The sequence below is a fragment of the Mercurialis annua genome, linkage group LG1-X, assembly GCF_937616625.2.
Source record: "Mercurialis annua linkage group LG1-X, ddMerAnnu1.2, whole genome shotgun sequence".
Taxonomy (NCBI): domain Eukaryota; kingdom Viridiplantae; phylum Streptophyta; class Magnoliopsida; order Malpighiales; family Euphorbiaceae; genus Mercurialis; species Mercurialis annua.
In genome coordinates, this window is record NC_065570.1 from 51,863,319 (window position 1) to 51,878,785 (window position 15,467).

At 32.9% G+C, this 15,467-nt stretch overlaps 3 protein-coding genes across 3 annotated transcripts; 1 reads left to right on the forward strand and 2 right to left on the reverse strand.

Moving 5' to 3' along the window:
• Window positions 1–1,163: 1,163 nt before the first annotated feature.
• On the reverse strand, window positions 1,164–2,213 carry LOC126658995 (protein argonaute PNH1-like). The gene is made up of 3 exons (XM_050352704.2): window positions 1,984–2,213; window positions 1,775–1,913; window positions 1,164–1,254 (listed from the first exon to the last, which is right to left on the reverse strand). The coding sequence occupies exons 1-3, from the start codon at window positions 2,140–2,142 to the stop codon at window positions 1,238–1,240; spliced, it is 315 nt and encodes a 104-aa protein (XP_050208661.1). The 5' UTR covers window positions 2,143–2,213; the 3' UTR covers window positions 1,164–1,237.
• A 1,920-nt stretch (window positions 2,214–4,133) lies between these two features.
• On the forward strand, window positions 4,134–8,103 carry LOC126664649 (zinc finger CCCH domain-containing protein 25). Its single transcript, XM_050357151.1, has 9 exons — window positions 4,134–4,402; window positions 4,525–4,623; window positions 4,722–5,230; window positions 5,965–6,025; window positions 6,126–6,179; window positions 6,491–6,559; window positions 6,707–6,772; window positions 6,858–6,926; window positions 7,854–8,103. The coding sequence occupies exons 1-9, from the start codon at window positions 4,292–4,294 to the stop codon at window positions 7,938–7,940; spliced, it is 1,125 nt and encodes a 374-aa protein (XP_050213108.1). The 5' UTR covers window positions 4,134–4,291; the 3' UTR covers window positions 7,941–8,103.
• A 1,384-nt stretch (window positions 8,104–9,487) lies between these two features.
• On the reverse strand, window positions 9,488–12,509 carry LOC126666300 (myb family transcription factor EFM). The gene is made up of 4 exons (XM_050359315.2): window positions 11,895–12,509; window positions 11,202–11,804; window positions 10,502–10,578; window positions 9,488–10,245 (listed from the first exon to the last, which is right to left on the reverse strand). The coding sequence occupies exons 1-4, from the start codon at window positions 12,082–12,084 to the stop codon at window positions 9,754–9,756; spliced, it is 1,362 nt and encodes a 453-aa protein (XP_050215272.1). The 5' UTR covers window positions 12,085–12,509; the 3' UTR covers window positions 9,488–9,753.
• Between the last annotated feature and the right edge of the window lie 2,958 nt (window positions 12,510–15,467).

Consider the following 15,467-nt stretch of genomic DNA (forward strand, 5'->3'; position numbering starts at 1 on the left):
GCACCGGTGTAGTGTCTACCGGAAAACTGAGTTGAGTGGGAGGTAACGTGTTGTGGAGGAAGCTCTGTGGAACGGTGGTCCCTGGGGTGGATAGAGTGGTATGACCAGTATCGGAGGTGAATGGGCTCACCCTAGGATAGTTCTCCATCCCATACGCGGGCATAAAACCAGCTCCGCTGCCAGAGGCCCTGGACCCTCCCATCTGCGTGTTGGCCGGAGGTGTTAAACCAGTGATCACGGAAGTACGACCACTGGCAGAACTTCCTCCAACCGGAGTAGTATCCGCGACCGTCTCCAGAGGGTCTATCCTCTCAATGCTAGGGTCATTAGCCATTGTTTTTCAATCAGAATCGCGCAACAATGTCACAAACTCAGATAAAAGAAGAGAAAATGGGATATTTAAACGTTTCCCACAGACGGCGCCAAGTGATAAATCATCAACGCCTGGACCGGTCAGATGAACCTGAAAGAACAAGAACACAGAAAGTCAGACGAAGAACCGGTGGAGGTCACCGGTAATTCGCTCCGACGATCAAGTCAGTATTTGCTTGGAGAAGAAGAAAGAAGAAGAGAAAAGAAGAGAAAAGAGTGTAGAGTGAGAAAAAAGAGTACCTTTAGGGTTTTTGATAAGGTGGTTTATATAGGTTTACCTGGCACGTGTGTTCCATAGTGGATCCCTGCTCTTCTTTTGGTCCCCACAAAATCGGTTACCTGACGTGGTTTCTTTTTGGTACGTCTCGTTTGTCGAGTGAGATATGCGTCGCATAGAATCTTCTTAAGTGTCAGGGAAAACTGTCAGAGTTTGTTATCGTGGATGTTTAATTCGGTTTGCGGGTATGCTCGGTAGGAAATCAGTTCTATTATTTGATGATGTTCTACTCCGGGATATGTGAATCAAGATCTGGTTACCTTTCAACTTTCCTCTTTAGTAAGTCGGTTGCGTTAATCATTAGACACCGGGTTCCCTTATTTGCCTGATCTGGTGTAATCCGGTATGATAGAGGCTATTTTACCGCCTACGTATCTCGGGACTCGTTATCAATGTTCATAAACTCATCGAGTGGGAATCTATCAAAGGCCAAGAAAAGAATATTTTACAGCTTCTAATGTGACAATATGTATAACAGATAGAAGAAGAAAATTGTACATCAGCTCTCTTGTCGGCTGTGTTGTCAACCCTGAATTTCGATACTTTCTTCGGACATTTCCTCTATGGGTTACTTCAACTTTGACACCTCTAAGGTATTTCTGTACCTGCAACATCAATTTAAAATGAACTACATGTCTCACCATTTTGAAATTTAAATTCTTAGCATTTACAGTTACAAATCATAAAGATGGGCTAGCTCAAGCGGTAAAGTGCCCTACCTAAGACCGAGAGGTCCTGGGTTTGAGTCGCCACGAAAAAATGAAAAAGCCACATTTTTTAGAACAATATGTTAAAAATATAGAGTTTCTGAAGTGTTTCTAGAAACGAATAAAAAAACTAGATGGGAAGTTTTTCATGCAACACAGTGCATATCTAGTGATCCTTATTAAAAAGGAAAACAATGGCATAACTTAACACGATCTGTATCCGAATCCGACAATGGCCTTGTATACACATGTTTGCCCAACAATTGAGCAACAAAATCAATAACAAGGAGTGGCTTAATGAATGCAGTTGCAGACATGTCTAAACAACAGAAAACATAAACACAGAACAAACATTAGAATATCAGAACTATAAATCCTCAATTATGTAGAATACTACAAAGCAAATTCCCTTAATTACCAATATTTAATGATAATACCATCTGAGTTGGTCTTATACTTTGGTAGAACCCTCTCCATGATTCTAATCCTTCTTTGAGCCGCTGCGGTTTCCTGATATCAGGGGAATAAAATGTCCTTCCAATCCAATTGAGACATATCTAAGCACATATGCAAATATAACAACAATTAGTTCAAATAATTAAAGAAACAAAAATCTGAATTATTAACCTTTGAGCTGCAAAATTCTCTGAGAACAATGTCAATAACAGTAATTGCTTCTTGAGCTGTATTGACTGGTTTTCCAGAAAGAAAATCACGCAATTGAATCATACTAGCAACTGCTTCAAACTTAATTGTCACTCTAAAGTCTTTTTTCCTGTAATACATGCAATTAACCAAAATCACCTAAGTAAAATTTCAGGAATTTTAGATGGTTAAAATATTTTGCGGGTATTTTAGGCATTTTGTGCCTTTGTTAGGGGTGTGCACAGATCCTGGTTATCTCCAAAACCGGACCGAAAATATCCAGGATCAAAAAATATCCGTTGACCATTGATTTTTCCCGAACCGAACCGTACCAAAAATGTTATTGGTACGGTTCTGGGTCTTTTATAAATAACCGTACCGGAAACCGAACCAAAAAATAAAAATATCTGTTGACCATTTTATTTCCCCGTATCGAACCGTACTAAAAAATAAAATCTCCGAACCGAATCGAATCGATTAATGGTACGGATCCGGAGATCCAATTTTTGATATCCCCGACTTTTAATTTGGTTTTGGAGATTTGTCAATTCCCGGATTTCCCGGAACCGTGCTCACCTCTACTTTGTAACCAACATTTCATTTACATTTTTTCTAATTTTTATTTGGCCAAATGAAAAAAAAAAGACCAAACCTTTAAAGAAAATTTCACAAAAGTTTAAAATTTTAAATTTAATCCAATTTATCCTGAAACACGTGATTTCATTTCAATAATGTCCAATTACATGATTTTACTCATGTGGCGCCTACGTGACGCTGATGTGGCATGTCACACATCAAAGCCACATAAGCAAAATTGCATAATTGGACATAATTGAAACGAAATCACGCGTTTCAGTACAAATGGATAAAATTGAAAATTTCAGATTTTTGAAACTTTCATTTAGATTTGGCCGTTTTTAGTCATTTGACGTTTTTATTTTCATTACAGTGGAAGATTATTCAGCCATTTTATACGAAATTTTACTTATGTGGCAATATAAAATTACTTTTTAACCCAGTTTTTTCACATAAGAACACCACATAAACTAATGAGGAAATTACACCATTTACCAAAAAAAATGAAAATAATTACAAAAGTATATGTTGATTTTTTTCATTTACAAAAATATTAATAATATTTACAAAAGTACAAAAAAATAAAAAATAATATCAAACATACGGTGTATACTGTGGGTATAATGTTAGTATACTAATAAACTAACATTATATCAACATTGTACCAAAATTATACCAACATTATACATACTGAGATTTTATTAATATTAAATAAAAATTTACCAAAATTACATCAAATCGTATACTGAAAATTAAATTAATAATATACCAAAATTATACCATCAGTATACCAAGAGTATACACATTCTCTAGTTCATTACCAACTATAGTGAAAAATACACATAAAAAAAATACATGTTATCAACTAGAAAATATATATAAAAATTTATAATCAATATACCAAAGATATACTGAAATTATACCAATAATAAACCAAATATTGTTTTTAAATTATCTAATTTATAGTTTTAATATTCCAAAATTATACCGACATTATACAAATCGTACTTTTGTAATTAATTTTTATTTTTTGATACTTTTGTAATTAATTTTAAATCAGTCGTATTTTTGTAAATAAAAAAAGTTTACATGTACTTTTGTAAATATTTTCAAAATTTTAGGTACTTTTGTCATCGTCCCTAAACTAATTGCTTAGGCCCCTTTAAATTGAATGAACTCTTTAAAATTATGTGAAATTTATTTGTAATTTCAAATTTTTGTGTTGTCAATAAATAAATGTAGTAAAACAATTTTTGATATTGAAATTCTAAAATTGGATTTATAATTTGAAGTATTGTAAATCCAATTAAAATATGTGGAATTTGTAAATGAATTTCAAAGAATTTAAAAAATAATTTTGTTTAACTAAATTGTTCTTATTTTATAGAACTACTTATTTTCATTTTTTGTTACTACTTTTTTTCTTTAATTTTTTTTTAATTTCTATTTTATTTTTTTAATATATAGTTTTACAAATTGTGGAAACAATTTACTACTTATTTGGACTCTTCAATCTTCAGAATTATGGACACGGTTCTAGACAGAAAATCCAACAGAGATTGTGCACGTGGTCGCTATATTCGCACGTGAGACAAGGAAAGCAGGAGCTCAAATAGGCGCGACAGCTCAGAGAATAAAAACGACAAACTCTCCTGCTCCGGTGACAATTGCCGGCGAATTATTTGTAATCAATTAAATAAAAAGAGAAAGGAAAATGTCGGTAGACGAGGGTAACTCAATTTACGTAGGCAGCCTCCCTTACTCCGCCACTGAAAACACCATTCGCAGGGTATTCGGTCCTTACGGCGCCATCGTCTCCGTCAAGGTAATTATTATTATTATTTTTTTATCAACATCAACGTAATTATTCAAAACTAAACTTTTCTTTAACTTTTATCTTAACGTTTTGAATTGTTAATTGAATTGCTCTTTTTTGGGTGTGTACAGATTATAAATGATCAGGGAAAAAGTGGAAAGTGTTATTGCTTTGTTACTTTTAGAAATCCAAGATCTGCAATTGATGCCATCACTGACATGAATGGCAAGGTATATTTTCTGCTTTCTCATTTTTTTATTTTCATTACTGTCTTAATTTTGAAGTGTTAGATATGTTATCATTTTGAATCTTTTGTTGCTCATGTTAGACTATTGAGGGACGAGTCATTAGGGTTAATGGAGTTACAAATAGAGAGGGAAGGCCCAATTTCAGTCGAGAACGATCTTGGCGTAGCACTGATAGGGGTTTACATTTGGATCATAGGAGTAGGAGTAGAAGTCGGGATCGTGAAAGGGATTATGAGATGGATTGGGATTATAGGGGTAGAGATCGAGGAAGGGATTTTGATCGTGACAGGGGAAGGCATAGAGATCAGTATGATGATAGGTCTAGAGAGCGCAATCAGCCTTGGGATCATGATGAAGATGGGGAGAGGCGACGTGAGCTTCCAGTTATTCATGATCGGCCAAGGGATAGAGATCAAAGCCATGACAGAGTAATGGTAGAAGATGAATTTGGAAAGGGAAGGAATGTCGATTGCAATTGGGAAAGTGGACGCAGTTTACATTCAGATCAAGAATGGGGGACTGAGAGAATCAGTGGTGATAGCAAACTAGTTGACAAGGAGGTAGACCATCAATCAAGGAGACAGAATGAGTAAGAACCCCCATTTCTCATCAAATATTTGTTTTTCTGTGCTTTCCTCATTTAAAACTCGCAGAAATACTTTTATGTTGTTTGTATGAACAACATTGATTAATGCTTAAACTTAGTTATGTTCTGGAGGAGATATATGGGAGATTTGATTTCTTGTATTTACCAAAGTGCTTATAGTGCTTCTTTCGAAGCAAATCTCACACAACTTAGAGGATGCAATTTGAAAAGTTAATCTGCTATTATTGTGATTGTCTGCTTATAAGTTCAAGAACAATTCAAATTCTGGCTAATGTTATGATTTTCAAGCTATTTTAAGAAAAAGTGAGAGCAAATGTTGGATAATTAGCTCCATGAATATATGCCTTTGTGTTCATCAACATCATTGCAGCTTATAGGATTGGCATAGCTTCTAATATCTGAATCTCTGGTGCTAATGTGCTATGAAATATAGAGGAAATGGTATTTGCACTGTAGCAGAACTGTGAAAGAATTTTTCATGGTAATATATATTTCAAACCTTGATCATGTTTATTATGCTAGTTTAGTGCGCCTTCTTTATTCGTGTTGAACTCTGAATTACTCAAATGTTGAACCATACTGGACTTTAGCATGAAGTGCTATTCTTATCGTGTGAACAAATTCGAATCATCTTCATAGGCAAAGCTAAAGGAAGCTCTGCATGTTTAGACTTTGGGGATGAAGTTTATTTATGTTTGTTTCTTTGAAATTTCCAGATATAATGATCAACATAGCAGGGAAATATCTTCAGATTCAAGTGCTGATTCCAATGATGAGGTGCGGTCAACATTGATTGGTTTACTGAATGGATACATACATGTCTGCGTTTTTAATTTTGAGGTACTTTAAGTTATTGATTGTCTTTTCATGTTCTCAGGTGGAAGAAAAACTGGAAAGATCAATTGAGAGGCGTGATGAACTTAAAAAGGAGGTCTGAAATAAAATAAATTTTACCATTATTTCATATTTTCCACTTTAATCAAGTTTGGAAGCATTACTCTAATTTCATGCAGCAGAATTATTAGATGTCACATGGGCGCTCACGTTCACATGAAGAAAATCTGCCATACTATACATGTAACTTAAATATCCCTCCAGAGTGGATGTAACACACTTGCAAACTCCGTGTGAACTTCTTAGGGCCCATCATATTCATAAATCTCTGTTTGCGTTTTTTCTGTTTTCTTTTCTTAACAATAAGTGTACGGAAAACAATAAGCTTAATTTTTTTTGCCTAATCAGATTTTTCAGCTGGAGAAAAGGTTAGAAGATAAACAACTATATGTCTCAAATTTGCGAAAAAAAGCTCAGGTTTTTTTTTATTTCTCTAATTACAAAGCAAGCTTTACTAAGTTTGTATTCTGGTACTTTTTGTGCCTGTTTCTTCTCCAAACTGCATAGAATTTTACAAATGAAGCCTTCTCTTCATTCTCACTCAGAATTTGATGTTGAATGCAGATACTAGAGGATGCATTGGATAAGGCACAAGAGCACTCCTCGCAACATAAGATGCAATTGATCACGGTAATAACCATAGTGAGAAGTTGGGATTTGGAAACTTCAAATTGTTTCTTCTGGTTCTTAATCGATAATTGGGGATGATTTGCAGATGCATAAATGTTTTCTGCAAGTGAAAGACTACTCTGCAAGACTAAAGAGCTGTGAACAAGAACTTCAGGTCGGTCTATTATTCTGAATCAGGAAGCTAACATATTTCAGATCTAAATAGTTGGGTTCGGAAAGTTTGTATTGTATGTTTTCTGATTGAAATGTACAATTCCTGCCTAAATCTTGGTAATCTCTGCAACTCATGCCATCTTTGCATCATAGACAATTCTGCCATCACAGTATCTCATTGTGGTACTTCATGCCTTGCCAGTTTTATTTAGTTTATTCTTAAAGTAGGGTTTGATATCTTGCACTACTGTTTCCTGTCTTTTTTTATCAGTTTGGTCATATATTTTGTGAGTTGTGACCCTCTTCCCTCTCTTCACGTGTGATGATTTTTTGTCCAATTATTTTTATGACCCGGTAGCTTACTTTAGTCTCATTCTGGGTATGCTTTAGTAAGAGATACAGTGTGATACAAACTGATTCTCATGGCATGCTTATACGTTTCTACACGTTGTGTACAAAAGATTCTCATGGGATACATATATATTCTTAGACGTGTATCATGCATTGCATGGGTGATCTAGAAGTTCGATAAGGCGCCCTTTTCCCCTACTGCCTGCAGCATTTATAGACGTAGCAACATATTTTGCATTTTGAGGTGCCTATTTCATGGCCTTTAGGAGCACATGGATGTGCAATGCTGTGATTAGTCAGATCAGAATACTCTGGCAATACACATTTGATGCTGAGAAGACCATACGTACACGTTTGGTGGCACTGACATACTTTCATTTCACGATGAAATTAATGCATCTCTAAGTTTCTACCAATTTTAAGGTTTCTTTCTATGAAATTGTTTTTTGACTCAATAATCTAGATGTCCCTTGGGGCAAGTGCTAGTTTTTGTGCAGCTTCATTGGCACATTTGTTTGATTATGTATGAATGTGGTATAACCCATGAATTACTGAGTCACAAACCTGTTATTTGCAGTCTCTTGTAGATTCAGCACTAACAAAAAATTACATACCTGATGATGCTGGCATAAATTGTGGAGTCCCCATCAACAGCAATGCGTGATTTTGGCTCGTACCTTTAGCATACTAACTGTGCATGAACATACATACACACTTTGTAATTATGCTGCTGGAATGCACAAATTGTTTTTCTTCTGAAATTCTGATCATTTAACTACCTGTAAAAAAACTAAGTGAATATACAATTTATTTGAGTTTAGGTTCAATTTTTCTCTGCTTGATTATGATTATTTCGAGTATCCACAAGGCTCTTCCATATATGCATGATTTGGCTATGTATACTAGACATTTTACCAAAATGAGCTAGTCTGTTCGGTTGTTTTTCTCCAGTTTTATTGGATTTTTTCGGTTTGGTTGGTACTAAATCTTATATGAAGTTGTTTACTTATGAAAGTTTCTGGTCAGTGATTAATGAAAAAGGAGAAAGTTAATTAAGGAATGAGGGCAATGTTTAATGAATTAAATTCCTGTAAAAGGTACCAATGGGAGTTGGTCCAAGTGGTAAGCGGCTTGGTATCGCTTAAGCATGGTCTCGGGTTCGAGTCCTTGTGAATGCAGAAAATTTCCACTGGAAGACTCACCCACCATGCCAGGTGCGCGACACGGGTCGGATCCGGATTAGTCAGGGCGAAGCCTTGGAAACCGGATGGGCTTACCAAAAAAAAAAATTCCTGTAAAGGGTGGCACCAAGGGAATGTTGGCTTTAAGCAAAGGTAAAAAAACACATGGTGTAATTTTAATTTAAGGAGATTGTTTAAATTAAGGCAAGTAGGAAGCTAAAAAGAAAGAAAAGGCTGGTAATGTGATTTAAGAAAGCTTAGTCTTGGAAAGGAAAGAAATAAATCAGCCACCCACTTTCGGTTTCTCTTCTTTCTAAAACCCATCTTTAATCACATTCCTTTACTTAAATGAGCAAAGTATCAACCATATCCCTAAATTTGTGATTCCAAATTAAATAACTAACCTTTCAGTTAATTTGATCAACAACAAAAAATTCTCTTAGATTAATTAAGAATAATACTCTCTATTATAAATTAATTAAAAATAAAATTAGATTATTTGTGTTCCTGAATTTATTCATATTAAATAATAGTTTTTTAATAGACTAAAAATAGAAAATTAAATCTTTAATTGTTCAAAATAGCGAAGAGTGAATTAATTGATTCCGAATCACAAATTCAAAAACCGGATTCACCTTTATGCTTATATAAATTGATTCAAGCTCACAATCATAATATAATCACACTTGGATCATTAAAAGCAAATATGAATATAAAAAAGAGTAAAGAGTAAAGGATCGTCTCCTACCTTTCAACCAATAGACCAAATTTATATAAGTTAAACTCAATTCTTTTTACAATTTAGCTTATAATATTATTAATCAACGTGAATTCAATCATATATTCATTTTTATATTTTTACACAGCGTAAAAAATAAATGTAAAATATTTTGATTTAATATATCATATACCAATTCTAATATATAAGAATTTTTTATTTAATATTTACAGTTATTTTTGAACGTTTTAAGAATATAATAGCCATTGATTGAATTTATTTTTAAAAAAGTAAATTATAAAAGATAAGGTATGCCTTCAACTTCAAGGACAGATCTTTTACTAAAAAGTAAAAGTATTACAAGACGCCAAAGAAAATAATCCAATGTTTTGATATTTTTTTTTTTTAGCATTGCATAACAAAACAAACACTCACTTTCTCTTTATGCCCTTTTTACCCTCTCTCCATCTATTTGACAGAAAAATATTACAGTAGAATTAATATATAGCACAGAATATAACAAGTTAAAAAAACATGCAAATTAATTAACCTAAAACCTAACCCTAACCCTAATTGCCCTAAAACTTGAGTGTGATCTCACTCCCATTGCTTTCCTCGCCATCTTCTCTTAACGCAGCTAATCCTTTTCTCTCTGCACCATTATCGCCGCTCTCAGCTTTCCAGCTGCTGCTCTCCGACTTCCCATCTTCAATACTCTCAGACCGGTCTCCGGTGCCTCTCATGTCAGACTCCGGAGAGCTATGAGCCTGTGACGTCGCCTTATTATACATGTGAAGCTGGTGATTAAACGCATGGTGGTGCAACTGGTGGTGAGGTGGCGGCGGGGGTGATGGTGCAGTGTAAAAGTCTTGTGGCGCAGCACAAAAGTGTGGTGGTGGTGCATGGGAAACTTGGTGGTGGTGGTGGTGATGGGGGCTGTAGAGAGCTTGGGCTCCACCGGTGGCGTACTCAGGCGGGACCCAAATACTTCCTAGAACAACGAGCTGTGGTGGTGGAGCTCCAGGTTGTTGTGGACTTGGACTAGGTCTTCTTGTATGAAGCCTATATTTCTGTGCCAAAAACATACCAATAAAAATATAATCATTACACATTTATTGATACAAAAACCCATTTAATATAATGTAAAAATATTCAAAGTATATGCATTGTGCAGTGCAGTATATATATAGTACTGGTGATTTTGTGTGTTTGTCAGGTCAAAAGAAAATTGTACATACAAAGCCACTTTCATGCATGTTCTGCTATAGCTGCACCTTATTTTTACCGTAGAGAGAGAAAGTTTTAGAGAGAGAAAAAGAGTAGAACCTGCAGATGGCTTTTAACTTCATCATTGGTCAAACCGTCAACCTTCATCAGCTCCCTTATTTGTTTTGGGGTAGCCACTGTTTCCATCACCCAAAAGCATAAATCAGTCAAACACTACTAATAGAAAACTAAGTATCTTCAATAATTATGACATTATGACAAAAATTTAGTGGGGTTAGAGTTCTGTGTTATAGACTTTTTATAATTCTGTTATCATTGTTCCATTTGTTACATTTTAATAATTCAAACTTTCATTTCTTCAAATCGTTATTTTTGGCATTAAAAAATTTGGGTGTGACATAATTTTTCATCGGCAACATAAGCGATAATTTGTTCGAATTCACGGAATAATCTTTCGTTGTTGAAAAAATAAAAATAAATATATTAAAACCTAGAAAATGAAACGATGATAACTAAAATATAAAAAGTCTATAATTTAGTACCCACAAATATTTTTTAACCCCTAATTAGTGTAATCAAATTCGAAAAATTCTTGTACATATCGGGTCGATACTTTTTCAGAGATCCAAATCAATTAGATTTAGATCTACTAAATAAAGTATGAACTCTGTTTAGATAAGAAATTTCGGATCAATTCAATAAATTAGATTTAGATCTACTAAATAAAGTATGAACTCTGTTTAGATAAGAAATTTCGGATCAATTCAATAAATTATATTGCATAATTTAAAATTAGTACCTTGAGAACCTCCAAGCATTTGAAGAGCATTGACAAATCTTCTATGCAAATCAGGAGACCAACATCTCCTTGCTTTTCTATGAGCTTGACTGTTATTAGTAGGTGAAGTATTAGCTTGGCCATCACCATTTCCTTTTGCTTGCTCAATCATTCCATTATTCTCTCTTTTTGAACAAGAAAACCCATTTTCAGTTTCTGAACATATTTTATTATCTTCCATTAAATCTTTATGATCAGAAGAAGTTAGGGCTAGGGTCGGGCTTGGACATGATGAGTAGTTTCTTTCTTTGGAAAATGGAAGAAAAGCTCCTCCATTTCTTTGTTTTGTGTCTAAGCCTAACTTGTGACTCACGTTAATTCCTATACTGGTTTCTTTTGGAGAAGTAAATGGAGTGGTAATTGTTTGAGGCTTTGTTTCATTGTTTTCTTGACTCCATAGCTGTGCTGTTGTCATCCAGTTTGCCTTATCAGACACGGTCGATGATTTTTCTAGGGTTTCAGAAGAATTACAGTTCTTGAGTGGAATAAATTCTTCAAGAATTGGCCTAATTTGCCCTTGATTTTCTCTGTAAACTTGGAGCTGCTGTCTTGAGGTTTCCACAGCTGAGAAGCGAAAAATATCAAATATTATTATTTTTGAAGAAAACTATATAACCCATCAAAATGCAAGAAAACAAGATCGAATATAAATACCATTGGAGAGAAGCTGCATGCAAAGAGGAAGCTCGCGTTTAAAAGCATCGATCTTGAGTTTTTCATCTTCAAGACGAGAGAGAAACTCTTCAAGCTTTTGAGTTTGATCATTTTGATCTCCAAAAGATTTCAACAGCATAGAATAGGTACGAGGTTTACAATCTAGGGTTAATTCAGAAGGAGACGCCATTAGAAGCAAGAAACTCGAGAAAAACAAAACGATCAAACAAGAAAATAAAATGAAAAAGGCCGCAATGTCTCTACTCAAAAAATACAGTCTTGTCCTGAAGGTTGATGCAAAACAAAACAAAAAAGAAAAACAAGAACAGGGAACAGAAAAAGATGGTGTGTGTCCGAAGTGAAATAGAGAAAGAAAAGAAGAAATTGTAGAGTTGTGAACACAAGGAGGATTGTTTTAAGAAGGAATAAAGTGAGAAAAGAAAAAGGTAAATAATAAAGAAGGATGGTAACTTCTTGCAAAGAACAAAGGCAAAAAAAAGCTAAAAAATCTGAGAAATTTGTTCTCTCTTTTTCTCTCTCAGTCTGACACCAAAAATGGTCATGTGGTTAGAGCCTCCTCATTCTTCAAACCTTTGGTGTAGTATAAGAGTCTCTTTTTTGTATTCAAATTCATCATTTTAAAACATGATTCTGTTTCCCCCTTCCTCTTATTCTCCTTTTCTTTTCTTTTTCTTTTCTTATGATTCTTATATTACTTTTAAATTTAATCCTTGGTGTAATTTTACAAACTTTTCCTACTAAAAGTCTCATCATTCATATAATTAGGTTTTGTTTTAGATTCTTGTTACTTCGTAGCTTTCAAATTTATTCATTTCCTAGAGTTTCATATATATATATTTATAAGGCTTAATGTCTTAAAAAATCCTGACCTTTCATCCCCTTTTCAATCCTACCCTGACGTTGCAAATCTGTCAATTTTACCCTATTTTGTATTTTTTTCAATTTCAATTGTACCCTAAAGCATAAAATTGACCTTTTTTTATTTGGCAATTTTTTTCTAAATTGACATTTTTTGCATTAGATTAGATTTTTATATTAAATTGACCATTTTAAAAAAAATTATTGAACTTTTGTAAATAAATAAAGGTCATTTTTATGCTTCAGGGTACAATTGAAATGAAAAAATACAAACTGGGGTAAAATTGACAATTTTTCAACGTCAGGGTAGGATTGAAAAGGGAATGAAAGGTCGGGGTTTTTTAAGGCATTAAGCCTATTTATAAATAATTATTAAATTTTACATATTATTCACCTAATTAATGTCTTCTCGGGTTGGTTAGTGAAAATAAATGAATAAATTCAAAATCAGAGCAAAATTTATCGATACAATCTAATTATTATTTTTTGCTATTTTGGTTCAATACTTTATGATTTATTTCAATTATGTCTAAATGTCAAATAAAAAGTTGAAGGTTCTAATGGATCAACATAAAATCTATCTTAGTACCTTATTTAGTTTTTGTAATAAATTAGAGAGAAAAACTCATACAATTTTAGAAAATTATCTATCCAACTTGAAAAAAGCAATGTTCATATCCATCCACAACTTTGGCTATTTTTTTTTTTGATAATTTAGGGAGGGTGGAGTTGTGGGAGGAATCGAACCCACGACCTAGCAGTTTGTTGCTTAGCGCTTATAACATTTGAGTTATAGCTCATTGGTAACTTTGGCTATTTTACTAACCGTATTTTCAAAATCGTGCATATTTGCCATCATCTTTCAATCTTTGTTAATATACCATCGATCAATTTGAAACTAACACGACGTGATGTTATATAGCTACATAAAATTAACTTTATACACATATACACCTAGTATCGCGCCATATCATATCCAAAATGATTGCGATTATATATGACAAAGGCCGAAAAGATAGTATGAATAGAATTATTTTTCTTTGAGGTATAGCTTTGAATATAATAATTGTTCCATCTTAAGGGTTGTCTCAACTTGAATTCTGTTAAAATCAATCACTTTATGCACAAATGTATATTCTTGAGATTATGTAATTAAATAGTTTAAGAGTTTTATACGGAGTAAATTATCTCTCCAGTAGATATCAAAAAGAGAAACAACTACTATGTACACGGACCAAGCCGAGACGATTTTAAATTATGCCAATTTTGTACTCAAAATCGTTGGTGTTATGAAAATATAAACTTGAAGTTGAATAAATTTAGATTTTTAAATTAGAATCCAAACCACATCTGAATTACTCGAGTTCGAACTCCACTCATGATCAATAAAGAATATAATTATTATTCGAACTCCACTCATGATCAATAAAGAATATAATTATTATTAAAAAATATTATATTTGATGTATATGTAATTGGTTCACCATAAAACATAAAACTCAACCAATTAACATGATATGCACTTAAATTTAAAAGTACACAAAATTAATATATTAAAATTAAAATTAATATTTGAAAATTCGAAATTCCAACTTTTACGTCTCGTTTGGAAAGATCATTCAATTGATCAAAAAACCCTAGAAATGTGTATCGCAACCTCTCCTCACATTTTTTGGAAGGGATTAAAAGTTATAGTTTTTCTTTTCTGATTTATTAAAAGAAAGAATAATTAATTTGAGTTTTAGGGGGTTTTTTCGGAATCAATGCAAAAATTGGGAACCAAGTGAAGAGTACAAAAAGAAAAGATATCTCTTGGATAAAAATTACGTCCCCTATTGTTGAATTTTACAAGAATTGGGGACGATAAAATTATTTGTCCCTCCAAGTTTGAGTGAAATATTTTTGGGGACCATTATTTTTTAGTCGTCCCAATCGCTCGTCCCCTTAGCTCTCTAATTTTGTAGTGAACTAACATTCACGTTTGGTTTGGGATAAAATTTAAATTTATTAGTATGTAACAGTCATAGAATTTTAGTAAATTTTTGTTTACGATAATTGTATCCTATTTAAATTTAAATTAGTCGACATCAAATTTAATAGCTAAATATATATTATTTTTTATAATAATTTAATAGCTAAATATTAATCTAATGGTTATTCCACTTCAAGTGTATTTAGAGGTCAAAAGTATGTATCCTACCTCAACAACATTACAATTATTTCTATACATTTAAGGGATGCAAAAACTTAAACCAAATTAAAAAAATTGAATCGAACCCATAAATTTTGTCCAATTTAAAAAAATAATTAATTTTTCAATTTAATTATCATCAACATAAAAAAAAAATCCAATCAAATTATAATGTAACAAAACCAAAATAAACGAATTGAATTAAAAAAATCGACTAATCAACTAATTCAATTTACGCTTCTTTAATTTTTAAAAATATTATTTTGGTACAGTTTTATAAACATTTAGTTCAATTCGGTTCTATTTAATAAATTGAATGCACACTTCCACTTCTACATATTGGTTGTTTTCATTTGTAGTAGAGAAGATCTATCTCATAATATGAGATTCAAGTTTATCTCTAAAAAATATTAAATAATTCTAAAAAAATCAAACATATCTAAAATAGCATATCTAAAATGCAATTAGCTATCTTGTTTTAGCATAGGAGAGAGGGGACATAT